At 45.7% G+C, this 27,388-nt stretch overlaps 1 protein-coding gene across 2 annotated transcripts in view; it reads left to right on the top strand.

Moving 5' to 3' along the window:
* Nucleotides 1–25,638, top strand: part of LOC121005826 — a 301,607-nt gene extending 275,969 nt beyond the window's left edge. The window contains exons 1-4 of one of the 2 annotated variants that reach the window (XM_040438591.1): nt 23,789–23,863; nt 23,939–24,146; nt 24,368–24,527; nt 24,852–25,638. In XM_040438591.1, coding sequence (XP_040294525.1) covers nt 24,397–24,527; nt 24,852–25,614 — 894 coding nt within the window. In that variant the 5' untranslated portion in view covers nt 23,789–23,863; nt 23,939–24,146; nt 24,368–24,396 and the 3' untranslated portion in view covers nt 25,615–25,638. Of the gene's footprint in view, nt 1–23,788; nt 23,864–23,938; nt 24,147–24,367; nt 24,528–24,851 lie in introns of those variants that run through there. The other variant, XM_040438598.1, reaches the window with a different exon arrangement.
* Nucleotides 25,639–27,388: the final 1,750 nt, after the last annotated feature.

Raw genomic sequence — 27,388 nt, 5'->3', positions numbered from 1 at the left:
CACCTTGGACCGCAGGACATTCGCGAGGGGAGCGCTGGTGCCGACCGTGAATATGCGGGAGCACCGTGCTCCAGGAATTTACCTGAGACGAAGACCTCTCTCAGGAACGAAGCGCTGTGCAGCGAAGCGCACTAAAGAAAAACAGACGCCTCCGGAGGCCCGGCGGTCACGTGTGCGTTCTGCCGTGAACCGCACGCCATTGCGAGAAGGGGGACCGACCCGTGGCCGTAAGTATGCCGTGTGCAAGTACTTACCTGGTGACGGACCCGAAACACAAAGTATTGCACTATACCGTGTAGTGGACCGAACTTTGAAACGACCGTGGTGCTTGCATGTGACGGCCGGAAGATGTGGCTCCTCCCACGGAGGTAAGTGAGACACACCCCTGGTGGGTAGGAGTTACGGATATATATAGGGAACTTACGCCCTGCCCACAAATACAGGCTGATATCAGCCTTAATACTTACAGCCAGTCAGTCACACTGCTGATGTGAGAGTGTACTTTCTTCCATCAAGAGAAATAGCTATGTCTGGCAATACAGCTGTATAGCATCTGCCAAAGTAATTATTCTATTTGGCAAACCATACCCTACACCAAGAGGCAGGAACATCCATGAACACTCGGTTTCATAAAATATATATATTATTTTTAATAGACATCTCAAACAAAGACAGGTTTTAAAATTGTAAATTTTGAAATTGAAAATCAAAGTTAGTCATTTAAATAATTCTAAATATAAAAAATTTTCAGGCTGCTCGTAGGGTTGTCACGATACCAAAATTTTGATTCAATTTCGATACCATAAAAAAGTATTGCGATACTCGATACTATTCAATACCACGCGAAAAAAAATAATCAAGCAGTCCTATCTTATTTTTTGGGGGGACCAGGTGACAAGAAAAATGGTGAATCGAGCAATTTATTTATTTTTTTCTGTTACGGCGTTCACCCCATAGGAGATTTTTTTTCTATTTTAATAGTTTGGACTTTTCAGACATGGCGATATGTAATATGTTTATTTATTTATTTATATATTTTATATGTAAAATTGGGAAAGGGGGTGATTTATACTTAATATTTTGGTGTTTTTAAGAAGAAAAAAAAAACTTTTTTTTACTTTTTATTTAATAAATATTTCCCCCCTTAGACCTCTTGCACACAAAAGTTTATTTTTTTTCGTTTCCGGTCCATTTTTTGCGTTCCGTATACGGAACCATTCATTTCAATGGATCCGCCAAAAAAACTGAAGGTACTCCGTATGCCTTCCGTTTCCATATTTCCGTTCAAACATAGAACATGTCCTATTATTGTCTGCATAACGGACAAGGATAGTACTGTTCTATTAAGGGCCAGATGTTCCGTTCTGCAAAAAACGGAATGCACACGGATGTCATCCATATTTTTTGCGGATCCGTTTTTTGTGGACCACAAAATACAGAAAAATACATACTGTCGTGTGCAAGAGACCTTAGGGGCTAGAGCCTGGGATCTTTTAATCCCCTGTCCTATTCACCCTAATAGAGCTCTATTAGGGTGAATAGGACTCCACACTCTCCCTGCTGCCCTGTGCTTTATGCACACAGTAGCAGGGAGCTTACCATGGCAGCCAGGGCTTCAGTAGCGTCCTGGCTGCCATGGTAACCGATCGGAGCCCCAGGATTTCACTGCTGGGGCTCTGATCAGAACTGCCACTGCACCACTAATGAGGAGAAGGGGAGGGGACCCTGTGGCAACTGCCACCAATGATTATAATAATACTTGAGTGGAGTGGGCGCACTGCGCCACCAATGTTTTTAACACTGGTGGGGGGGCACACTGCACCACCAATTATGATAATTAACGTTTAATACAGATACAGAATCACATAGCCAGCACCCGACCTCTATGACAGCTATGTGATTCTGTCGGCTATGTGATTCTGCCTTCGGTAGAGCAGTGGCCACAGCCCCAATTCTTCCCCTCTCTCTTCTCATTGGTGGCAGTAGCAGCAGTGGCACAGTGGGGAGGGAGAGACTGCTTGCTTCTCCCCTGTGCTGCTAAGGGAACATGGCGTCCGCTGAGAGCATGTTCTGTGATACTAGGCTGCACAGTAGTGCAGCCTAGTATCGGTAAAAAGAAAATCCCTGTATCGAATCTATACCGATACAAAAGTATCGATTGGGTATCGATAATTCGATACCTGGTGCAACCCTAGCTGCTTGTAAAGATTTAAATTTTGATGATTCAAACCTCAATTCCTCGATATTAGATATATCCATGTCTTCTCTCAAGGTAAAGGTATTTTCATTACAAGAAGAAGCATACTAATGGTTGGAATGCAGAGCGTCATTTTTGTGTACAAAGATTGGTGTAACAAACATGGAACATCAGTTATAATATAAAATGTTAGTGGGGTAAATTTTTGACACGTGACAGTTCTTCTCCATATCTGGAGAAACTCCCCAGTCCAAGAGACCGACAGATCCTGAGCTGCTACAGACTGAGCGCCCAGAGTCTGCTCATTGAATCCGGGCGTCACCGACAGGGGTAAATGTCCAGGGAGAGCAGACTGTGCTAGCAGTGCGACCAGGAGGCCGTGGAGGATGAGGCTCATTTCCTGCTGCGGTGCCCCAAATACTCAACAGTGAGGGAGACTCACTTCAGCAGACTGTCTGATCTCTGCCTAGACTTCACCTCCATGGAAGAGAAAGAGAGACTCTCCATACTGCTGGGGGAAGTGGAGAGCACGGCGGCCATAGCAGCACAATATACAGGGTGGGCCATTTATATGCATACACCTTAATAAAATGGAAATAGTTGGTGATATTAACTTCCTGTTTGTGGCACATTAGTATATGTGAGGGGGGAAACTTTTCAAGATGGGTGGTGACCATGTCGGCCATTTTGAAGTCGGACATTTTGAATCCAACTTTTGTTTTTTCAATAGGAAGAGGGTCATTTGACACATCAAACTTATTGGGAATTTCACAAGAAAAACAATGGTGTGCTTGGTTTTAACGTAACTTTATTCTTTCATGAGTTATTTACAAGTTTCTGACCACTTACAAAATGTGTTCAATGTGCTGCCCATTGTGTTGGATTGTCAATGCAACCCTTTTCTCCCACTCTTCACACACTGATAGCAACACAGCAGGAGAAATGCTAGCACAGGCTTCCAGTATCCGTAGTTTCAGGTGCTGCACATCTCGTATCATCTGAAGGCAATCGTCTATGCTGTGAAGATACGAGATGTGCAGCACCTGAAACTACGGATACTGGAAGCCTTTGCTAGCATTTCTCCTGCTGTGTTGCTATCAGTGTGTGAAGAGTGGGAGAAGAGGGTTTCATTGACAATCCAACACAATGGGCAGCACATTGAACACATTTTATAAGTGGTCAGAAACTTGTAAATAACTCATGAAAGAATAAAGTTATGTTAAAACCAAGCACACCATTGTTTTTCTTGTGAAATTCCCAATAAGTTTGATGTGTCAAATGACCCTCTTCCTATTGAAAAAAACCAAAGTTGGATTCAAAATGGCCAACTTCAAAATGGCTGCCATGGTCACCACCCATCTTGAAAAGTTTCCCCCCTCACATATACTAATGTGCCACAAACAGGAAGTTAATATCACCAACCATTCCCATTTTATTAAGGTGTATCAATATAAATGGCCCACCCTGTATTACTGCCTGCCATAGACTGAGAGGAGCCTGATATACCATGGACTCCTTTATCCCCACCCTGGATGTGTCCCCACCCCCCAACCCTACCCATTTATTTCCCACTTGCTTTGGCAATGCTAAAATGTATTTAGTCCTGCCAATAAAGCTTATTTCATTTGACAGAAGTGTGTCCCTTGCAGTAATAATGCTCCTTTTGAAAGAGGTATCCACCATAATTGACTTAGGATTGATAATGCTGTGTGCTTCTGCATGACCTTTGTGAAACTGAATCATAATCTAGTAAAGGGATCTTATCCTGTCAAAATAAGGTCAAGTAGAGACGCCTAGCATTACAAATCATGACAATGCCAGGGACTCACTCCTATAAAAAAGCCCTTACCGTGAAACCCGATAATCGCGAAAACTAAGAGCAATGTGCCACTACCATTCTCATGTCAGTTGTGTCATCCAGTCTGATATAGATCTGTGACTACAGTGATAACAACAGATATTGTGCTTATGTAAAAATATCACTAAAATGTCACAAAGAAGGGATGGACAACCTGGGGTACTCCAGCCTTTATAATAGTAATAAGTCCCACCATTCCATGCTGTAGGCAGTCTAAGCATGGTGGTATTTGTAGTTTGGATAGCGCTGTAATGCTACAAGATGGCCAGCCTTGGAATACAGTATTAGTAAGCGCTGTCTATTGTAATAAAATGTTTACAATGTAAAATAAATATTTTTCTAATCAGACTTCAGAGACAGAAGAAACTATGGATGAATCTGATACAAGTTCTGTGGATCAGGATCAAGAAGATGATGAGGTATGCATTACCCTTGACCTCTTGAGTATTTACTCAACTAGCCCTTGTTGTTTGTGTACTGTCCTTTATGAATTTCATTTCTTCTTGGTAAAGAAAATTTTATGTATAATTTTTTATTTTCTTCAAAGGAAATGAAAGAATTACTACAGAGAATGAAAGATAAAGCCAGGGCATCACATCCCGGAGCAGATTGTTTTCAAACAGACCCTGTCTGGGCCCCTGGTGAAGAGCGTCTTGGAACAGAACCTGACCCTGAAAAAAGGGTGAATAATGTGACTGTAGCCCCATGACCTCTGTTGCTGTGAGTTGGAAGTCTTGGAGCATCTTGTGACAGGAAATCTCACATGTGTAACGGAACACGTAGAATTTCATTGTAGGTGTCTAGATCAAGAAACTCTGGTGACGTGTATGATTTCACAAACCATGCATTACAGAAGAGCTATTGATTATAACAAACCAAAGCATGTTCACTAATCATATCTATTACACTTTGTTTTTGTCATCCAAATCTTTGGTTACTGCAATATACACATAGTGGGTTAAACAAAGGAAAATGTGTTGGTTTATTATAAGCTCCCACTTTGTTTTCCATTTTGATTCATTTATATGTGATTCTTGGACTACAAATACAATATAATGCAACTTTATAGACATGCATTACTAAAAAAAAATTGGTAACCCCAATGAAATATTCAACCAAATATATTTATTGAATGAGGCATTGGTGTACATTTTGGCCAAAGCGTAATAAGCCACTCACCACGTAAAGGTCGCCTTTATGAGTGGTCCCTAACACTAGTTCCTACCTGTTATGGGCCATGATAGCCACACAAAGTCCAGGGAGTGCAGGCACAGCATGCACGCCAAGCATACTCTGCTTTTAACCCCGTCCGGTGCCGTGACAGCTTTCATCGGATCCAGGGATGCAAGTACCAACATGCATGCTGAGCCCACTATGTACTTCTCCTGGAGCCAAATGGCTACTGGTAGGCGCTGTAAAAGCAGACTCAGTTTTATACTGACTTTAAAACCAGCCTCCAGGGCAGACTAACTGGTCAGGTGTGCATGACTCCAAGGAGATCGCCACGCCTCCAATATATACTACAAAGAAAAAATGTGGGGGATTCAGTCAGCACAACCCTGTATGCAGGTGCCCATCGCTATGGCGAAATACACATACAAACGCAAAAACACAAATGCAATAGCACTCTGCAACCAGCACTCTGCCCTGCCTCTATGCTGGATGTTGAATGAGGCATTGGTGTACATTTTGGCCAAAGCGTAATAAGCCACTCACCACGTCAAGGTCGCCTCTATGAGTGGTCCCTAACACTAGTACCTACCTGTTATGGGCCATGATAGCCACACAAAGTCCAGGGAGCGCAGGCACAGCATGCACGCCAGGCACACTCTGCTTTTAACCCCGTCTGGTGCCGTGACAGCTTTCATCGGATCCAGGGATGCAAGTACCAACATGCATGCTGAGCCCACTATATACTTCTCCTGGAGCCAAATGGCTACTGGTAGGCGCTGTAAAAGCAGACTCAGTTTTATACTGACTTTAAAACCAGCCTCCAGGAGAAGTACATAGTGGGCTCAGCATGCATGTTGGTACTTGCATCCCTGGATCCGATGAAAGCTGTCACGGCACCGGACGGGGTTAAAAGCAGAGTGTGCCTGGCGTGCATGCTGTGCCTGCGCTCCCTGGACTTTGTGTGGCTATCATGGGCCATAACAGGTAGGAACTAGTGTTAGGGACCACTCATAGAGGCGACCTTGACGTGGTGAGTGGCTTATTACGCTTTGGCCAAAATGTACACCAATGCCTCATTCAACATCCAGCATAGAGGCAGGGCAGAGTGCTGGTTGCAGAGTGCTATTGCATTTGTGTTTCTGCGTTTGTATGTGTATTTCGCCATAGCGATGTGCACCTGCATACAGGGTTGTGCTGACTGAACCCCCCACAAATATATTTATTCATTGTGTCATGCGAATCAGTTTTAGATTAAGGCCTTTTACACTGGCATACTGTCGAAAGCAGGGTTCACATACATAATGGCCTTTTGCCTTTTTTTTGCGTTATTGGAACCAAAAATGATAGGTCATTTGTCACATAAAATCGACAAATAATCTCATATACGATTATGGGATGTATTTGGTTTTCATAGTCTCTATTTTGGACTACCCTATAAACACTTTCCCCTGCAGATTCCATGACAGTTTATGTGTTCCATAGGCTCACTTATGGACCAAATCTCTCCTTTCTTCTGCTCCTGTTATGGAGCAGACAAAAGGGAAAGGCTAGCGCAGTCTCCTTTGAAGAGTATACTGTATTGATCAATTACAAAAACATGTAATTGTCAACAATAACAGATATCAATTTGTTTGACATAAAACTTCGAAAGCAGTCGTTTCTGTTAAAAAAAACACCTGTCACTACAATTGTATGTTATCTTTTACATAGTCAACGGGAAGATGGTGATAAATAATAATGTCCTCAATTACTAAAACAATTTTGCCAATTTATATTTTTTTTTGTTGTCTTCGACTTACAGCTTATTGGCAATTTACCACCTTGGTTTATGGATACCTAGGAAAACATGTACAGATACCGATTCTTTCCTGTGTAACAAGAACAATACGGGCTTGTTCACACGAATGTGCCGTGTTTTGCGGTCCGCAAATTGCGGATCCGCAAAACACGGATGCCACCCGTGTGCCTTACGCAATTTGCAGAACAGAATGGATGGCCCTTTATAGAAATGCCTATTCTTGTCCGCAATACGGACAAGAATAAGACATGATCTATAATTTTTGCGGGGCCACGGAACGGAGCAACGGATGCGGACAGTACACAGAGTGCTATCCGCATCTTTTGCAGCCCCATTGAAGTGAATGGGTCCACACCTGAACCACAGAAAATGAGTCTCAGATGCGGAACCAAACCATGGTCGTGTGAATGAGCCCTAAGAGAGAGATTTCCGGACCCTGAAGGGCGATACACTGGTTTTAGATACTATCAGGATGTTCCACTTGCTTCTGCTGATTTTGATTTTAATTTTTAGAACATAATTTAAATTTCCAATTTTATTTACCTTGTTTTGATTTCAGAGTTGTTACTCTGTTCTGTTTTAAACGTTTCGTTATGTTGCTAAAATAGTATATATTATACCTAATTATTTTTTTTTGTTTATATATCATGTTTGGATCATTTTGTAAATTACATATTTTTTTTTTAACGTTAGAAGGCTTAGGCCTTTTTCACACGGGCGAGTTTTCCGCGCGGGTGCAATGCATGAGGTGAACGCATTGCACCCACACTGAATCCGGACCCATTCATTTCTATGGGGCTGGGCAAATGAGCGGTGATTTTCACGCATCACTTGTGCGTTGCGTGAAAATCGCAGCATGCTCTATATTGTGCGTTTTTCACGCAACGCAGGCCCCATAGAAGTGAATGGGGCTGCATGAAAATCACAAGTATCCGCAAGCAAGTGCGGATGCGGTGCGATTTTTATGCATGGTTGCTAGGAGACGATCTGGATGGGGACCCGATCTTTATTATTTTCCCTTATACCATGGTTATAAGGGAAAATAATAGCATTCTTAATACAGAATGCTTAGTAAAATGTCCATTGAGGGGTTAAAAATAGTAAACAAATTTAACTCACCCCATCCACTTGGTCGCGTAGCCGATCTCCTCTTGCTTCTTTCTTCAGGATCTGGCAAAAGGACCTTTGATGATGTCACTGCGCTCATCACATGGTCCATCACCATGGTGATGGACCATGTGATGGATCATGTGATGAGCGCAGTGACATCATCAAAGGTCCTTTTGCCAGATCCTGAAGAAAGAAGAAAGAAGAGGAGATCGGCTACGCGACCAAGTGGATGGGGTGAGTTAAATTTGTTCATTATTTTTAACACCTGTGGGGGGTTAGCTCTTTTCCGGGGGTCATTCTCACAGATACGCCTTTAGGACACCAGGTTTCAGGTCCAAACAGTGTATTTATTGTGCAACACCAGCAACAACAAAATGACAAAATAATAAACACTCGCCCGTCCAGGCTGTAACTAAACATAAAGTTTCCTGACTCACCTAGGTCCCAGTTCACACCCTGTGAACTCATGCGGCTTTTGTCAGCCAATGTCCCACAGCCTCCTGGCTGTACAGAGCACAGTACGCCCACTGTCTCCAGTTAAGTATTTCTTGTGGGGGATTGGGGCTCAGTAGTCTGCCTGACTATGGCCCTGCGACCCTCCCAGGCGTCGCTGCGTCCCCCAACTCCAGGCTCTCTCCCAGCCTTGTGGTCCCTCAGCCTTGCCCAGCTGATAGCACACTAACAGAGCCTCCAGGCATCTGTCCACAGGTAACACACTCCCCCGTCCTGACACCCTGGGAGGTGCTTTATGCCAGCCTGATTACATCCAGCTTGTCTCACCTGTGGTGGAACAGGGGTGTGGACCGCGCTATCCACCCCTTCCTTGCCTCTAACCTGCGTGAGACCTGTCACTGTCTCACACACCTCAATGGACATTTTACTAAGCATTCTGTATTAAGAATGCTAATATTTTCCCTTATAACCATGTTATAAGGGAAAATAATAAAATTTACACAAAACCTAACCTAACCTATCTGGGTACCAAACATGACGATTTTTCTCACGCGCGTGTAAAACGCATTAAAATGTTTTGCATTTTCCCGCGACGCACCCGCATCCTATCCGGCCCTCACACGCGACGCCTTTGTAAAAGAGGCCTTAGACGTTTAGAAGCAAATCTTTAAATGTTTCTGAAAATTTCCAAAACCCACTTTTTAAGGACCAGTTCAGGTCTGAAGTCACTTTGTGAGGCTTACATTATAGAAACCACCCATAAATGGCCCCACTTTAGAAGCTACACCCCTCAAGGTATTCAAACATGATTTTTACAAACTTTCTTAACCCTTTAGGTGCTCCACAAGAATTGAAGGAGAAAATTTCAGATTTTCACTTTTTGGCAGATTTTCCATTTTAATCAATTTTTTCCAGTAACAAAGCAAGGGTTAACAGCCAAACAAAACTCAATATTTATTGCCCTGGTTCTGTAGTTTACAGAAACACCCCAAATGTGGTCGTAAACTGCTGTACGGGCACACGGCAGGGTGCAGAAGTAAAAGAACGCCATATGGTTTTTGGAGGGCAGATTTCACTGGGATAATTTTAAGTTGCCATGTCACATTTGAAGACCCCTAGAGTAGAAACTCCCAAAAAAATGACCCCATTTTGGAAACTGCGGGATAAGGTGGTAGTTTTGTTGGTAATATTTTAGGGTACATATGATTTTTGGTTGCTCTATATTACACTTTTTGTGATAACTGTTTTTGCACCGTTTTTATTTTTTATTTACAATGTTCATCTGACAAGTTAGACCATGTGGTATTGTTATATAGCAGGTTGTTACGGACGCAACAATACCAAATATGACTACTTTTTGGGGTTGTTTGTTTCAGTTTTACATAATAAAGCTGTTACAGGTAATGGGGAAGGAGAAAACACCAGGTACACACAAATGAAATAGACAACAGTCTAGGTCTCAAAAGCTAAGGAAGAGGGATGGTGACCTCCTAGTAATCCCTAGGCCTTTCCCTAACTCCTGCCAGTATGAGCAGATCCTGATGGTGGAAATGTTCATATGCCAAATACCTATGCCCTGATAAAACTGACGAGCCCTAGGATAGGTAGCAGGAGACGAGACAGCTGGTTCTTTCGCAGATGAAGGAACCCGCGTCTCCCTGAGGCCTAGAACCAAAACACACCAGAGAACAACAAACACAAAAGGCAACTAGTACTTAGCTTAGAGATGTATGGAGAAGCAGGAGATCCAAGACAAACAAGCTCAAGCAACTCCAAGAGTAAATATCAACCGCATGGTCAGCAGTGTGAGGCGGACCTAAATAGAGCCTCATCATTGATAACAAGCGCACCTGAGGAGAGGTGAGATCCTGCCAAACAACAACATACAAAGAGGAAAACAGAGAGACCTGTCAGATAGCCTCACGTGCAGCGAGTCTATCCGATCTTCTCACCTCTGTCACAAGAGGGACCATGACAAAAGCATTTTTGAAAAACAATTTTTTTTTTGTGTCTCCATATCCTGAAAGCCATAGTTTTGTTTTGTTTTTTTGGGCGACTGTCTTATGTAGGGGCTCATTTTTTTGGGTAGGAGATGATTAGTACTATTTTGTGGTGCATATGACTTTTTGATCGCTTGGTATTACACGTTTTTTGATCTAAGGTGACAAAAAATTGCTTTTTTGACAGTTTTTTTTTTTTTTACGGTGTTCACCTGAAGGGTTGGACCATGTGATATTTTTATAGAGCAGGTCATTACGGACGTGGAACTACCTAATATGTATACTTTTTTTTATTTATTTAAGTTTTACACAATAATATGATTTTTGAAACAAAAAAAAATCATGTTTTTGTGTCTCCATAGTCTGAGAGCCTGTCACTACCAGAGCTTTGAGACGTTCTCACAGCTCTGTTTCTCCACCCCTGTGATGATGTCACTACTAGAGCTTGGAGGAGTTCTCACTGCTCTGTTTCTCCGCCCCTGTGATGAGGTCTTTACTTTCTGTTTCCTTCCTCCCAGCTGTTCCTCCTGCGTTTGATTTCCCTGCCTTTAAATCACCCCTCCTCCTTTGTAGGGTGTGGATTATATTTCTCATTTGAGTTGTAGCTCTTGCTTGAGTATCTTCACTTGTAAGCTATCATTTCACAGGACCTGTGTTCTGCTGCAGCAAGTACTCCGGATATTGCCAGCTGTCTTTGGATCCGTCTTCTCTGCTGCTGCAGCTCCTTCAGCTAAGTGTGCAGACATTGTAGTGTATCTGTTTATTTTCTGACTGGATCCGAGGCGACCACTGTTCCCTCCATATACTGAGCAGGGCACCGGTGGCCGTGCCCCTTCCACTATTGTAGGGGTTACAGTGGTCATCAGTCTTAGGTACGCGGGCATGCCTCGTTCCACCATTTGGATCCGGGCATGTGCTTAGCAGCATAGGGAGAGCTTTGAGGGTCTGACAGGGGTCACCCTTTATCCTCCCTAGTTTGGGTCCGGTCAGTAGCTCTATTTACTGTGTATGCTCTTGTTGCTTACATACAGCCGTGACAGAGCCATAGTTTTATTTTATTTTTTGGGCGATTGTCTTAGGTAGGGGCTCATTTTTTGCGGGATGAGGTGACTGTTAGATTGGTACTATTTTGGGAGGCATACGCCTTTTTGATCGCTTGCACTTTTAGTAATGTAAGGTGACAAAATAATGTTTTTTTAGCACAGTTTTTATTTTATTTTTTGACGGTGTTCACCTGAGGGGTTAGGTCATGTGATATTTTTATAGAGCCGGTCAATATGGACGCGGTGATACCTACTATGTCTACTTTTCTTTTTTTGCCTATTTTTTTAATGTTTTTTTACTTTATTTTGGGAAAAGGAAGTTTTTTGTTTTTTTTTACTTGAAACTTTTACATTTGTGAAACAGTTTTTTTTCACTTTATTTTTTGTCCCACTCTGGGATTTCAACTTTTGGGGGTCTGATCCCCTTTACAATGCATCACAATACTTCTGTGTTGCAATGCATTTTCTGTAAGTGTATTACACAGTGTAATACACTTACACTTACAGCCTGCTTCCTGTGAGATCCATGGGGCTGGATCTCACAGGCTGTCATGGAAGGCAGCCACGATGCCTAAGGAAGGCATCTGGCTGCCTTTCCTGCCATCGGGTCCCCGCCACAGCAGTGCGGGGACCCAATGGCCACAGTAGTATAGTAAGACATGTCTCGTCAAACTCAAAGTGACAGGTGCCCCGCCCACTTTTCACACCATAACCCCTCCCAGAAACGCCCTAACCCCACCCAAATCCGTCCATTTCTCTCCCCTTGCAGCCCCAAACCACGCCTAAATGCCTCCCACTTTGATATGATTTTCATATCTTTTTATATGGTTTAATATAAATTTTATATCAAATGATAAGCTTTTTATATCACTTTTAATAAGTCCTTATCAAATGATAAGCTTTTATTAACACTTTATATCCCATGTATAACATTTTGATACAGTTTTATACCACTTGTATGTCATTTTGTAATTTGATATCACTTTGATATCATTTTGATATGCCTTTTATATATTGGCATGCCCGGACATGGCCAAAAGACGTATACTACACTGCCGGGCGTCTTTTAATTATAATAGCAACAATAAAAAATCAAGGATGACAAAACTTTAAAAAGTTTTATTAATTTAATTATAATGCTATACCATGTAAATTAAAAACGCTCTTATAACTGCAGCCTTTCATATACAGATTACAGTGTATGTATGTATGTCTATGAAAAGTAAGTTCAATTTAACTCCATTGTGAGGGCCTGAGTGTAATTTAATTCCCTGTGAGTGCCTGAGTGTAATTTAACTCCCACCACACTGGAGTTAACACACTGAATTTGAATTAAAAACCTGAGAGGTATTTCCTCGCTAACACCTATTGCATATGCTAATGGTAAGAAAAATGGCTTAATATAAATTTTATATCAAATGATAAGCTTTACATTTCACAATGAGACATGTCTCGTCAAATTCAAAGTGACAGGTGCCCCGCCCCTTTTTCACACCATAAACCCTGCCAGAAATGCCCTAACCCTGCCCAGATCCGCCCATTTCTCTCCCCTCGCCGCCCCAAACCACGCCTAAATGCCTCCCACTTTGATATGATTTTCATATAATTTTATATGGTTTAATATAAATTTTATATCAAATGATAAGCTTTTTATATCACTTTATAAGTCCTTATCAAATGATAAGCTTTTATTAACACTTTATATCCCATTTATAAAATTTTGATATGGTTTTATACCACTTTTATATCATTTTGTGATTTGATATCACTTTGATATTATTTTGATATGACTTTTATATATTAGCATGACCAGGTATGTCCAAAAGACGTATACTACATGGCCGGGCTTCTTTTAATTATAATAGCAACGATAAAAAATCAAGGATGACAAAATTTAAATCATTTAAAAAAGTTTTATTAATTTTTCTTTATTTACAACACGTCAACTTACATTTTTAACAACCACTTAGGGACCGACAAGTTTGTGTGTAATTATAACAGCGTATACATAATTGTTTCATGCGCGTCGCTACACAGGAGCGCACAACACGATAATTTTTTCTAAAATCACTCGTAAACATTTTTGATACACTTTCAAAATGTATTCCTTTAGCTATACAATGTAAGATATAGATGCAGTAATGGCCGCAGACCGAACTAGCGATGTCCTGGATTTGTCTGTTTTGATACCTTATAGTCTTAGAATTTTTGTATAAAAATTTTATAAATTCAGCAGGAAACAGCTCACTCGATGGCGATAATCCATAACTATCAAAAATTATAGATACGGGGGGCGTGGCCAGCCATGACCGAGTGAGGACGCGCTCTCTGTGAGCTCCTCTGCATCCCTGGCAGAATCCGCATCAATCAAGCCTTCCAAGATGGGGAAAACGCTCAAGAAGGGTAGAGCCCGTCCATCGGCTCCCCTTGCTGCCTCTCAAGGAGATCTGCCCCAGCTCTTCGCCCGGCACTTCTCTCCTCCTGGCTCCGGCCTACCCGGCCCACATGCCGGATCGCAACATGGCGCCGGCGCTCAAGCCGCGCGCTCATCCACTCACCGCCAGGCCTCCCGGGAGACCCAGGCTGCACAGCTCTTTCGGCACCGCTCCTCCTTGGTGCCCCCACAGCTCTCCTCCTCACCTGATGCGACCGACCAGCTCACTTGGGATCGGGCCTCCCAAGCTTCCATGCTGCCGTATTTCCCGCCGCCATCGGGCCCTCTGGAGTGCACCTCCGTGAAGCACACGCCAACTCCTGCCGTGGACGCAGCACCGATGTCATCAGTCCAACAGGTCAGTCACAGGAGCCCCCCACAGGACTTCCACAACGGGGGGTTTGATACTGGGGTCTCACCCACCCGGCAGACATGTCCACTGAGACCCCTTGCCTCCCCCTTCTGGCCGTCCAAGCAACCATCCAGTGGTGGGGTTGCCCCTATTCCCTTAAGGGACCCCCTGACCTCTTCGTTGGGTGCGCAGCCCACTCCTGCGGAGCCCCACCTCATTGAGGTCCCTCATGCTGCTCAGGACCCCTTCCGGCCTCCATCACGCTCCCCGGGGCCCATCCTGGCCGCCTCCCCGCACTGGTCCACTGGATCTTCCTGGGATGGACACCATCAGCCCTCATCAGGGATTTCTCACAAAATCTCGGGCCTTACACATCCTTCTCCCTGCTCAGGGGCCCCATCTGCCTCAGCCGACCTGTTTAACGACGGCATCAGGCCACCAACGATGGCCGATTTGCGCACTCTCATCTGCTCCCTTCCTACCAAAGCAGACTTGTCCAGTTTTGCCACTAACATATTGCAGGAATGCAAGCGCGAATTCTCACAAGTCCGCTCTGAAATGGCCGTCCTGGACTCCAGAATTGACGTCGCCCAAGACCACACTTCTCTGGTGACTACGGTCTCAGCCCTTCAGGACACGATCCAGTCGCATGAGACCCAGCTATACAGTCGTGGCCAAAAGTTTTGAGAATTACATAAATATTGGAAATTGGAAAAGTTGCTGCTTAAGTTTTTATAATAGCAATTTGCATATACTCCAGAATGTTATGAAGAGTGATCAGATGAATTGCATAGTCCTTCTTTGCCATGAAAATTAACTTAATCCCCAAAAAAACTTTCCACTGCATTTCATTGCTGTCATTAAAGGACCTGCTGAGATCATTTCAGTAATCGTCTTGTTAACTCAGGTGAGAATGTTGACGAGCACAAGGCTGGAGATCATTATGTCAGGCTGATTGGGTTAACCCTGATTGGGTTAAAATAAGACTTGACATGTTAAAAGGAGCGTGATGCTTGAAATCATAGTTCTTCCATTGTTAACCATGGTGACCTGCAAAGAAACGCGTGCAGCCATCATTGCGTTGCATAAAAGATTGCACCTCAATCAACAATTTATAGGATCATCAAGAACTTCAAGGAAAGAGGTTCAATTCTTGTTAAGAAGGCTTCAGGGCGTCCAAGAAAGTCCAGCAAGCGCCAGGATCGTCTCCTAAAGAGGATTCAGCTGCGGGATCTGAGTGCCACCAGGGCAGAGCTTGCTCAGGAATGGCAGCAGGCAGATGTGAGCACATCTGCACGCACAGTGAGGCAAAGACTTTTGGAAGATGGCCTGGTGTCAAGAAGGGCAGCAAAGAAGCCACTTCTCTCCAAAAAAAACATCAGGGACAGATTGATCTTCTGCAGAAAGTTTGGTGAATGGACTGCTGAGGACTGGGGCAAAGTCATATTCTCTGATGAAGCCTCTTTCCGATTGTTTGGGGCATCTGGAAAAAGGCTTGTCCGGAGAAGAAAAGGTGAGCGCTACCATCAGTCCTGTGTCATGCCAACAGTAAAGCATCCTGAGACCATTCATGTGTGGGGTTGCTTCTCATCCAAAGGAGTGGGCTCACTCACAATTTTGCCCAAAAACACAGCCATGAATAAAGAATGGTACCAAAACACCCTCCAATAGCAACTTCTTCTAACAATCCAACAACAGTTTGGGGAAGATCAATGCATTTTCCAGCACGATGGAGCACCGTGCCATAAGGCAAAAGTGATAACTAATTGGCTCGGGGACCAAAACGTTGACATTTTGGCTCCATGGCCTGGAAACTCCCCAGATCTTAATCCCACTGAGAACTTGTGGTCAATCCTCAAGAGGCGGGTGGAACAACAAAAACCCACTAATTCTGACAAACTCCAAGAAGTGATTATGAAAGAATGGGTTACTATGAGTCAGGAATTGGCCCAGAAGTTGATTGAGAGCATGCCCAGTCGAATTGCAGAGGTCCTGAAAAAGAAGGGCCAACACTGCAAATACTGACTCTTTGTATAAAGGTCATGTAATTGTCGATAAAAGCCTTTGAAACGTATGAAGTGCGTGTAATTATATTTCACTACATCACAGAAACAACTGAAACAAAGATCTAAAAGCAGTTTAGCAGCAAACTTGGTGAAAACTAATATTTGTGTCATTCTCAAAACTTTTGGCCACGACTGTATACTCTACATCAGCACTTGGACGACATTGAAAACCGTAACCGCCGTAACAACATTCGAATACGCGGCCTGTTGGAATCTGTAAAGGCGCCTAACCTTTTAAGTACCATCACTGGACTGTTTAATAGACTCCTTGGTCGACCAGCAGGCTCCCACGTTGAGATCGATTGGGCACATAGGGCCCTTAGACCCTCTGGCCCGGGTGGGTCCAATCCGAGGGATGTAATTTGCAGAATCCACTTTTATGTGGTCAAGGAACAGATTCTGAACAGAGCCAGGCAGTCCTCGCCTTTATCATTTGATGGTGCTCCCCTCCAACTCCTTCAAGATCTCTCCCGCCACACCCTGGCCCAAAGAGCTGCCCTGCGACCCCTCCTGGATCTTCTCAGGGAACGAGGCATCCCCTTCCGGTGGGGCTATCCCTTCGCTCTTTATGCGGGTCTCAAAGGCCAAACCGCGACGCTCCGCAAACCCGCGGATCTTCCTGAGTTCCTCCGCCTCCTGCATCTCCCAATGGTCGAGCTGGGCCCCTGGCCCTCTGTGCTACAACCGACACCGACTCGCCCGTTCCTGTCAGCTTCTGCCAGATCACCGATGACAGCTTTACCGACCCCCCCTTGGACGGAGAAGACGCCGCTCTTCAACTCGTGCTGGCAGATCCCAAATCGCTACGGACTTCGGTTCCTGAGACCAGACCTGTGGTTCTGCTTGAGACTCATGCTCCATCACTACTGAGATGCCTTGTTACTGTTTCTTTTGTTTGACGCCCCCTTGGTAGTAGGCATGACTAGTATCACCTCTGTGTTCTGCTGTCTGCCAGGGCCTGCAGTAGGCCCGCTCTTTCCTGGTTGTCACTTTCCCCAAGTAGTTTGAGACACCCTCTGGGGACTGATTATTCCCCAGCGATTGTCTCTTTGGATCTGTTTGATCCAGGTAGTTTATTTACTTGCCTTTCTTATTTTTATTCTCGTTTTTCTCTCTTTTTTTTTCTCGCTCTCCCCTTCCCGTGTTTGTCCACCCGCCCCTTTGTCCCTTGTGTCTTCTCCTTTTGTTTTAGACATGACGTCGCTCAAGATCGCGTCACTCAACACCAAAGGCCTCAACACGCCTGAGAAGAGATCCCAAATCCTTTATCACTTCCACCGTCAAAGGGCGCAGATTGTGTGCATCCAGGAAACTCACTTTAAGGAAGGTAAGGCCCCTGCTATCCGCCACAGACACTACACGTCTTGGCACCTTGCGAACAACTCTGAGAGTAAATCCAAAGGGGTTGCCGTAGCGATCCACAAATCTTTGGCTCACCAGGTGCTGGGATGCGTAGCCGACCCTGGGGCGCGATATCTGATCCTCACACTCCTCATTGGTGGTCGGGAATTTACAATCCTCAATGTCTATGCTCCTAATAGCCACCAGGTCCCCTTCATCGTAGATTTAATTGATAAAGTCACGCCTCTGATCCGTGCTACCCTAGTACTCTGCGGTGATCTCAATCTTACCCTTGACCCCGCGCTCGATAACTCCTCAGGTAAAGCCTCCCTCTCCTACGTTGCCATTAAATGGGTTAAAAGAGCATTGTTCCAATTACAAATGTGCGACCCGTGGCGTATTCATCATCCGGCAGATAGAGACTATACCTTTTTTTCAGCCCCCCACTCCTCATATAGCAGGATAGATTACGTCCTAGTCCAGCAACCCGCCCTTTCCTGGCTGGTTTCCACATCTATTGGCAATATACTATGGTCTGATCACGCCCCGGTTTTTTGCTCTCTAATGCTTCCCTCCTTGGCTAGGACCGAATGGACCTGGCGTTTAAATGAGTCCCTTCTGCTGGACACAGCATGTGCCACTGACCTCCACACCACTGTGTCCAACTTCCTTTCCGATCACTCCTCAGACCAAACCCCTCTTCCTATGCAATGGGAAGCCTTAAAATGTGTCCTCCGTGGGACTCTCATTAGGCATGGCTCCCGCCTTAAAAAAGAAAAGGCCATCTCCCTGAAGAATGCTCTGCAGAAGGTTGCATCCTTAGAGCTCCTTCACAAGCGAGCCCTTTCTCAATCTGTCCTTGGTGACCTACAGAACGCACTCACGGATGCGCGTCGCCTTCTGGAAGCGTCTTACAAACGGATGGTCCAGACCTGCCGTAGTAAATTCTATGAATATAGTAATAAATGCGGACGCCTGCTTGCGAGAGCCCTCAGGGCTGCCTCCCACGTTTCAGCCATGAAAGACTCCACGGGCCGTATGGTGCACACTAATGAGGAAATTGCCTCCTCCTTTCAATCGTTCTATTCCCAGCTATACAACCTCCCTGACCCTCACGATGTGGCGAACGACCTGTATTCCATCTCCTCTTCTCGTGGCCCCAAATTGTCAGCTGAACAAAGTGCCAGCTTGGAGACCCCTTTCACAGAGATGGAGCTGCAGGAGGCGATTAAGTCCATGCCGAGTGGCAAGAGGCCAGGTCCCGATGGATTCACGGCTAGTTTCTACAAATCTCTTTCGGCCTCCCTCACTCCTTTTCTGTCAAAGGTTTTCAATACTGTATCCTCTGGGTGCCCCTTCCCGGCGCAAACGACCATGGCCCACATCACGGTTATTCCCAAGCCTGACAAAGATCCGCACCTCTGCCCCAGTTATCGGCCCATTTCCTTGCTGAACGTGGACCTTAAGTTGTTCGCCAAGCTTCTCGCTAACCGACTGAACGCATTCCTACCCCTCCCAGAGTTTCATCCCTGGGAGGGAAGCCCGCGACAATACCCTCAGGACTCTAGATATAATCCACCATGCAAAAATGGCCGATACCCCCCTCATGATCTTATCCCTCGACGCGGAAAAAGCTTTCGATCGTGTCTCCTGGCAGGCGATTCGATCTACCCTCTTGGGACTGGGGATTGGCCCGGATTTTCTGGGAAAATTTTTTAGTCTATACCAGCATCCATCCGCCCGCGTTAAAATAAACGGCACGCTTTCTCACCCTTTCCTCATCCGCAATGGCACGCGTCAAGGCTGCCCGCTGTCCCCTCTCCTATATGTCATAGTGATGGAACACCTTCTCGCTGCTATCCGTGGGAATCCGGATATCTCCGGAGTCAAGATAGGTAAGACGGAGCACAAGTGCGCCGCCTTTGCGGATGATCTTTTATTATACATAACTAACCCGCGTATCACACTCACGTCCCTACTCCGCGAACTCGCTCATTTCGGCAGCTGGACGAATTTCAAAATAAACATGTCAAAATCAGAAGCCCTAAACGTCTCTTTGCCCCGAGAGCTACTCCCCTCCCTCCATACCTCGTTCCCGTTCGCCTGGCCGCCTTCAGGCATAGAATATCTAGGCATTAAAGTTTCGGCGGATCTCTCTCAACTTTTCCAGCTGAATTTCTCCCCGCTTCTCCGGCGGTTCCAGATGGATCTTGAGTCCTGGCATCGCCGCGACTTCTCCTGGTTTGGCAGGGTCAGTATCCTTAAGATGAACCTGTTGCCGAAATTGCTCTACCTCCTGCAGACCATCCCTATCCGACTGCCGGCGTCCTATTGGTTGCAACTGAAGCGCTCCTTCACGCGATTTGTATGGGCTCCGGGCAGACCGCGGATAAGGTATGAACTATTGACCAGATCTAAGGAGACGGGCGGGGTGGGTCTGCCGGACTGTAAATTGTATTACTTCTCCGCGGCGTATGCCAGGCTACTGGACCTGCTGAGTGGACTACGCCAAAGCGTGGGTTCATATGGCTAGGGACTCCTCACCCACCTCACTCTCGACGCTCCCTTGGTTGATAGGATCGTCTAGCGTCCCCGCCCCAACCCCCTCTTTTACGGTTAATCATACCCTTGCAATTCTCGGCTCCACACGTAATCACCATTCACTCATCGATACTAAAGGTCCCCTGACCCCAATCACGGATCATCCTGACTTCCCACCGGGGCGCTCCTCGCGCACCTTCTTGTCAGGTACTAGTATGCGCCCTCTCCGATTTTATCATGTCTTACGCGGGTCCTCTCTGAAACCTCTCAATCAGATGCTAGAACCCTCCGCCATCCACCCCAGGCATACTTTTGAACACCTCCAACTTCAACATTTTTATTCGGCCTTGCGTAAAACCCATGACCTATCCAGAGCCCTCACTAAGTTTGAGCAAATGTGCCTGGCTCCATCAGCAGTATTTAGGGACATCTCCACTATATACAATTTGCTCATTCAGCAACACTCCTCCTGTCCTCCTCCCTTTTGCTCGGCGTGGGAACGTGATTTAGGTGTCCAACTCACCCCTTCCCAATGGCAGAGAGCCTTTCTTTTGACTCACAAGGCGCTGATCTCCACGAAGGCGCAGGAAACTAATTACAAGGTCCTCTCCAGGTGGTACAGCGTGCCCACTCTTCTCCACAAGTGGTTTCCGTCTGTGCCGGACAGATGCTGGAGATGTCTGTCGGAGGAGGGCACCATGATTCATATATGGTGGCAATGCTCTGCCCTGCGCCCTTTCTGGGACTCGGTGCATTCCATTGTGCGTAAAGTGACAGGGATTCCTATACCCAACACCCCCGAATCCCTCTTGCTTTTCGCCTTTGACCTCACCATCCCAGCCTATAAGGTCTCCCTCTTGAAATATATGCTCCAAGCCGCCAAAACGGTCATTCCCCGCCACTGGAAGTCACCTCCCTCCCCCCCTACTGATGGAGTGGTTTGAGGAAATTGCTCTCCACCAAAGGATGGAGGACCTCATCTGCATTTCCCCATTGGCCGTCGCTCGTTTTGTGAAGACGTGGAGCCCATGGGAGACGTTTCGCACCTCCAGTGAGTTCCGGGCTGCACACCTGTAACCAGCACTCGTGTCTGTTCCCCACCCTCTCCCTTCCCCTTTCTTCCTCCTCGTGTGTCCCCCCTGCTGTCTTTATTGTATGCGCCTTTTCCCAGTGCCTTTTCTTTACTAAATATGTTCTTGGTACAGGGGTAGACCCCCTGTGGTTCTATGTTTTTGAAACTGATATTTACTGTTCTCGACTTCTTGCCACATGCTGTATGGTCAGAAACGCTTTATTGCTTTTGTCCTATTTACTTGGAAATTTTAATAAAACCTTGAATGAGAAAAAATATAGATACGTCGTCAGGCTGTAAAATAATAAAAATCCAGTGTCGTCCCCGCTTATACGAATTGTCCGTATTTACAATGTAGGCCGCCGGGCGGTCGATGATTTTATTTTTAGGAAATAAATCGCACGGAAGTACACCTTTTAAATATGCGACGGGCGTGAAAGTCGGTTTTAATAACACGGGTAATTTCATAATTATTCATTTTTATTGAAAATCATATAAAACTTCCCTTCTATTATTTATTTCAATAATGTTTTCATGAACTTAATACACAATCATGTTAATAGTGTTTACAACCGGCTCAGCAAATCTAATTTCAGCTCTGAGATTTCCGCTTTTTACTAGCGAGAAATGACCGCGGGGTTCTTGATCCGGCGATAAATCAAAAGCGAACAATATATAGCCATTCAAAAAATTCAGACCAGTCCACGGATAAAGCGTTGTCAGCCTTATGCTTTCCCGAAATATGCACGAGCGACATGTATTCTTGAACCGCTGATACGTCTTGGAAATTAGATTGAAACGGTTTTGCGGGTTTCTGTTGCCCCGTCCAAATATAACGCCGCATAATTCACATTATAGTGGTTGAAGCACAAAGGATTGTTGAGGTTGAGGTCTTGAGAAGGGCTTGTGAATGTTACAGGGACACGATTATGGCCATGACTGAAAAAAAAAAAGGTGACGCAATACTTTAAACGTGAAAAGAAATACAGAACAGTCACTAAATGTATCAACCCATTTCAACTTATCATGTTGGCGTGGGCTTGTGAATGTTACAGGGACACGATTATGGCCATGACTGAAAAAAAAAAAAGTGACGCAATACTTTAAAGGGCTTCTGTCACCCCACTAAAGTCATATTATTATTTTTTGGCTACTTAAATTCCTTATACTGGGATATATGAATATATAATGCTCTTACTCATTTTCCTTCAGCAGTTTCTTAAAAAAACTGACTTTTATAATATGTAAATGAGCTCTCTACCAGCAAGTAGGGCAGCTACTTGCGGGTAGCAGCCGCATCCTCCTTTCATAAAGATGCCTCCTCCTCATGTTGATTGACAGGGCCAGCGAACGCGCTCGTCCTCTGGCTGGCCCTGTCTGCGTTCAAAATCTGGCGCCTGCGCCGTACCTGTCTTCAGTCCGCGCAGGCGCACTGAGAGGAGGACGCTCGCTGGGCCGCTCCATCCTCAATGCGCCTGCGCCGATGACGTCACATCTACACCCGGCGCAGGCGCACTGAGGAAGGAGCGGCCGAGCGAGCGTCCTCCTCTCAGTGCGCCTGCGACGACTGAAGACAGTTACGGTGCAGGCGCCAGATTTTGAACGCAGACAGGGCCAGCCAGAGGACGAGCACGTTCGCTTGGCCGCTCCATCCTCAATGCGCCTGCGCCGATGACGTCACATCTACACCTGGTGCAGGCGCACTGAGGAAGGAGCGGCCGAGCAAGCGTCCTCCTCTCAGTGCGCCTGCGCCGACTGAAGACAGGTACGGCACAGGCGCCAGATTTTGAACGCAGACAGGGCCAGCCAGAGGACGAGCGCGTTCGCTGGCCCTGTCAATCAACATGAGGAGGGGGCGTCTTTATGAAAGGAGGATGCAGCTGCTACCAGCAAGTAGCCACGCTACTTGCTAGTAGAGAGCTCATTTACATATTATAAAAGTCCGTTTTTTGAAGAAACTGCTGAAGGAAAATGAGTAAGAGCATTATATATTCATATATCGCAGTATAAGGAATTTAAGTAGCCATAAAAAAAAAATGACTTTAGTGACAGAAGCCCTTTAAATGTGAAAAGAAATACAGAACAGTCACTAAATATATCGACCTATTTCAACTTATCATGTTGTCTGTCATCAGTATGTATGGCTATGTATCGGTTAAAATTTCTTCACGAAAATACCATAGCAATTGTCCCTGCAGATATTTACCACAAGACCCAGAAAGGATTCTTAACATCCTGCTTACAGTAAGCTCTTAGCTCTTCCTGAAAATTAAAGGTGTCATTTTTATGTTCTTCGTACCACACCATGAATTCTTTTTTCTCGCCGGGCATCATGTAATCGCAGCCGTAATACCACGTTCACTCCGAGATAGGTGGTCGAGCCTCAGCCAGAGGAAGTCGGGGAGCATGCGGCGGTCGTGGTCGTGTGAGTATTTTCATACAAAGTCTTTTTAATTCCAAATGTTTAAAACATTATGTTAACTTTATGTTATTTTTTTAGGGTTCCCGAGGCTCCGCCAGAACGGATGAGGAGAACGTCAGCGGTTTTTGGATCGACAACGACCTCCTCATCCAGATGGTGGAGGATCATCCACCATTGTGGTACCACACCGACCGCCGCCACGCAGACCATCACTCTGGCTCCTCTGGCTACAGATTTGAGAGGCAATTGTACCAAATTGGGACGACCTCAATGAAAGTATATTGCCGTAAGTATATTGTATTTCATTTGTATATAGCATACACGTCTGCTTTATTTCTCAAAAGTTGTTTTCTGTTTGGTTTAAGTGGGTCACTGCCACCGATAGTTCGCAACAATATATTTTTGGTTGTTGTTGTGGCAGGTTCAATCAAATAGTAAACCATTTTTGATGTAAAAAATCATATATTTTAAAGACTAATTTTTTATTTTATTTTTTCTTGGTGCCAGGGATGACAATTTTGGTGCGGTGACGGTCAATGAGGGACCGCTTCAAGAAGAACTTCAACGAGGAGGTTAAGCGCCCGAGTGGGTCTGGAGGAACCCACAAGCAGCCGTACCGTTATGTGGCTGCATTGGGGTTCCTAAGAAGAACCCTAGAGCTGAGAAGGTAAGATATAATGTTTATACAAATTATGAATTATGATCTCCAATGTATGTGTGTGGCCCAGGTAGACTGTCATTTGGCACTCTGTCCGGGAAATCCACATATTTGGTGGAGTAGAGTTGAGCAAAGCGTGCTTCAGATGATACATCTGAATTTGCTTTAAAAAAAAAAATCATACTGTACATAGACACTTCTCTGTATGGGCTCTATCTCTGTACAGTATGAATTTTTTTTTTATGCAACTTTCCATGTAGCATGCCAAGTCCCTTTGCTCGCCTCTATCCAGAGGTACTCTAATTGCAAATTTTTTGTTTCTTTGCTTTACAGAACATCAAGCAGTACTCGGGCACCCGAGGCTCCCTGTGAAGTCCCACAGGAGGCGGTCGCACAGGAGGCGGTCCCTGAAAAGCCGCCCACTGCGGGTCCCTCTCGTCCTGCTCAAGCAGCTGGTCAGGACCTCAATGTTCCCCTACCTGTGCCCTCTGGCAACGCTACTATGGCTACATTAGCCCCGCTATTTGAGGCCCTCATGCGTCGCCAGAGGACCGGTAGGAGCCGTCAGGTGGACTACGAGGATTTCACAAGGCTCGTTTACGAGTCCTTGATGGGATTCACCAATAGAGTTGCCACTTTGGAGGACAATGTGCGACATCTGCAGGAGGGGGCGGTGCTGACGTCGCAGATGGGTCCAGTGCATTACTATTGGTTATCGTTGCTCCCCGTGATGGAACGGTTTACGCCCGACCAGCTGTTTGAGGCCAGAAGACAAGTGGACAGCATCTTGTGGCAAGTGCAACACCGCCCCACATCCCTTCCCCCGTCCATGCCCTATCCCCATCCCAAACTACCTTTCCCCCATCCCAAACTACCTATCCCCTTTCCCAACCTCCACATCCCCCTTCCCAAACTAGCTATCCCCCATCTCAACCTCCTCATCCCCCATTCCAACCTCCTCATCCCCCATCCCATCCTCCCCCAGCATCCAGGCACTCTAAAGGGACCTCCCTCAGACTCCTCCCACTCCATAGTGTCCTTCACCAGTGTTCATGCACTCCATAATGTCCTCCCCCAGCATCCAGGCACTCCATAGTGTCCTCCACCAGCCTCCTTTCACTCCATAGTGACCTCCCCCCGTTTCCATGCACTCTATAATGTCCTCCCCCACTGTCCATGCACTCCATAATGTCCTCCCCCAGCATCTAGGCACTCTATAGTGACCTCCCCCAGTTTTAATGCACTCCATAATGTCCTTCCCCAGTGTCCATACAATCCATAATGTCCTCCCCCAGTGTCCATGTACTCCATAGTGACCTCCACCAGTGTCCATGCACTCCATAATGTCCTCCTCCAGTGTCCATGCTATCCATAATTTCCTCCCACAGCATCCACAAACTCCATAGTGACCTCCCCCAGTGTCCATGCACTCTATAATGTCCTCCCCTTGCATCCAGGCACTCCATAGTGACCTCCCCCAGCCTCATTCCACTCCATAGTGTCCTCCACCAGTGTCCATGCTCTCCATAATGTCCTCCCCCAGCATCCAGTCACTCCATAATGTCCTCCCCCAGTGTCCCTCCATTCCATAATGTCCTCCATCAGCGTCCATCTGCCCCACAATATACCCTCCATCTGTGTCACTCCACTCCATAATGTCCTCTCCAGTGTCCATCTATTCCATAATGTCCTCCATCAGCGTCTATCTACTCCACCATATACCCTCCATCTGTGTCCCTCCACTCCATAATGTCCTCTCCATTGTCCCTCCATTCCATAATGTCTGCCATCTGCCCCCCAATATATCCTCCATCTGCATCCCTCCACTCCATAATGTCTGCCCCAGTGTCACTGCATTCCATAATGTCCTCCATCAGCGTCCATCTACTCCACCATATACCCTCCATCTGCGTCCCTCTACTCCATAATGTCCTCCCCAGTGTCTCTCCATTCCATAATGTCCTCCATCTGCCCCACAATATACCCTCCATCTGCGTCCCTTCATTCCATAATGTCCTCCCCAGTGTCTCTCCATTCCATAAAGTCCTCCATCTGCCCCACAATATACCCTCCATCTGCGTTCCTCCACTCCATAATGTCCTCTCCATTGTCCCTCCATTCCATAATGTTCGCCATCTGCCCCACAATATGCCCTCCACCTGCATCCCTCCACTCCATAATATCCTCCCCAGTGTCCCTCCATTCCATAATGTTCACCATCTGCCCCATAATATACCCTCCATTTACGTCCCTCTACTCCATAATGTCCTCTCCATTGTCTCTCCATTCCATAATGTTCGCCATCTCCCCCACAATATACCCTCCATCTGCGTCCCTCCACTCCATAATGTCCTCTCTATTGTCCCTCCATTCCATAATGTCCACCATCTGCCCCACAATATACCCTCCATCTGCGACCCTCCACTCCATAATCTCATCCATTGGAGTTCCTCCTGACTTCCTGAGTAACTCTCTTTTATTGTCAATTAGGATAATATCATTGGTGGATTTGGTGGTGAATTTATGTAAAAATGATACTCGCCTATTTTGAAGTTGTCACGATCCTCCTATACCTCTCCTGCTTGTCCTCTCTCTCTGCATGTCCTGTCTCTCTCTCTCTGCACGTCCGTCGCCGATGTCTGCGCTGCAAACAGAGCATGAACGGCTCTGTATTAGACACGGCACAAAGGAATAAAGCTTTGCGCATGTGCGGCGGCCCGGCGGCTTGCACGTTCATAAATGCAATGAGCGGCCGGCCATGGGAAAAAAGTGTTTCTTATGCGCAAGCGGGGCCCATGGATTCGGCCAAGAAGCGGTGGCCGTAACAATGGGGAACCAAAGTACAACACTGGGGTAGGAGAGAGGGAATT

Source organism: Bufo bufo, chromosome 1 (genome assembly GCF_905171765.1).
Source record: "Bufo bufo chromosome 1, aBufBuf1.1, whole genome shotgun sequence".
In the NCBI taxonomy this organism is placed as follows: Eukaryota; Metazoa; Chordata; class Amphibia; order Anura; family Bufonidae; genus Bufo; species Bufo bufo.
This window is presented reverse-complemented; position numbering and strand designations above follow the sequence as displayed.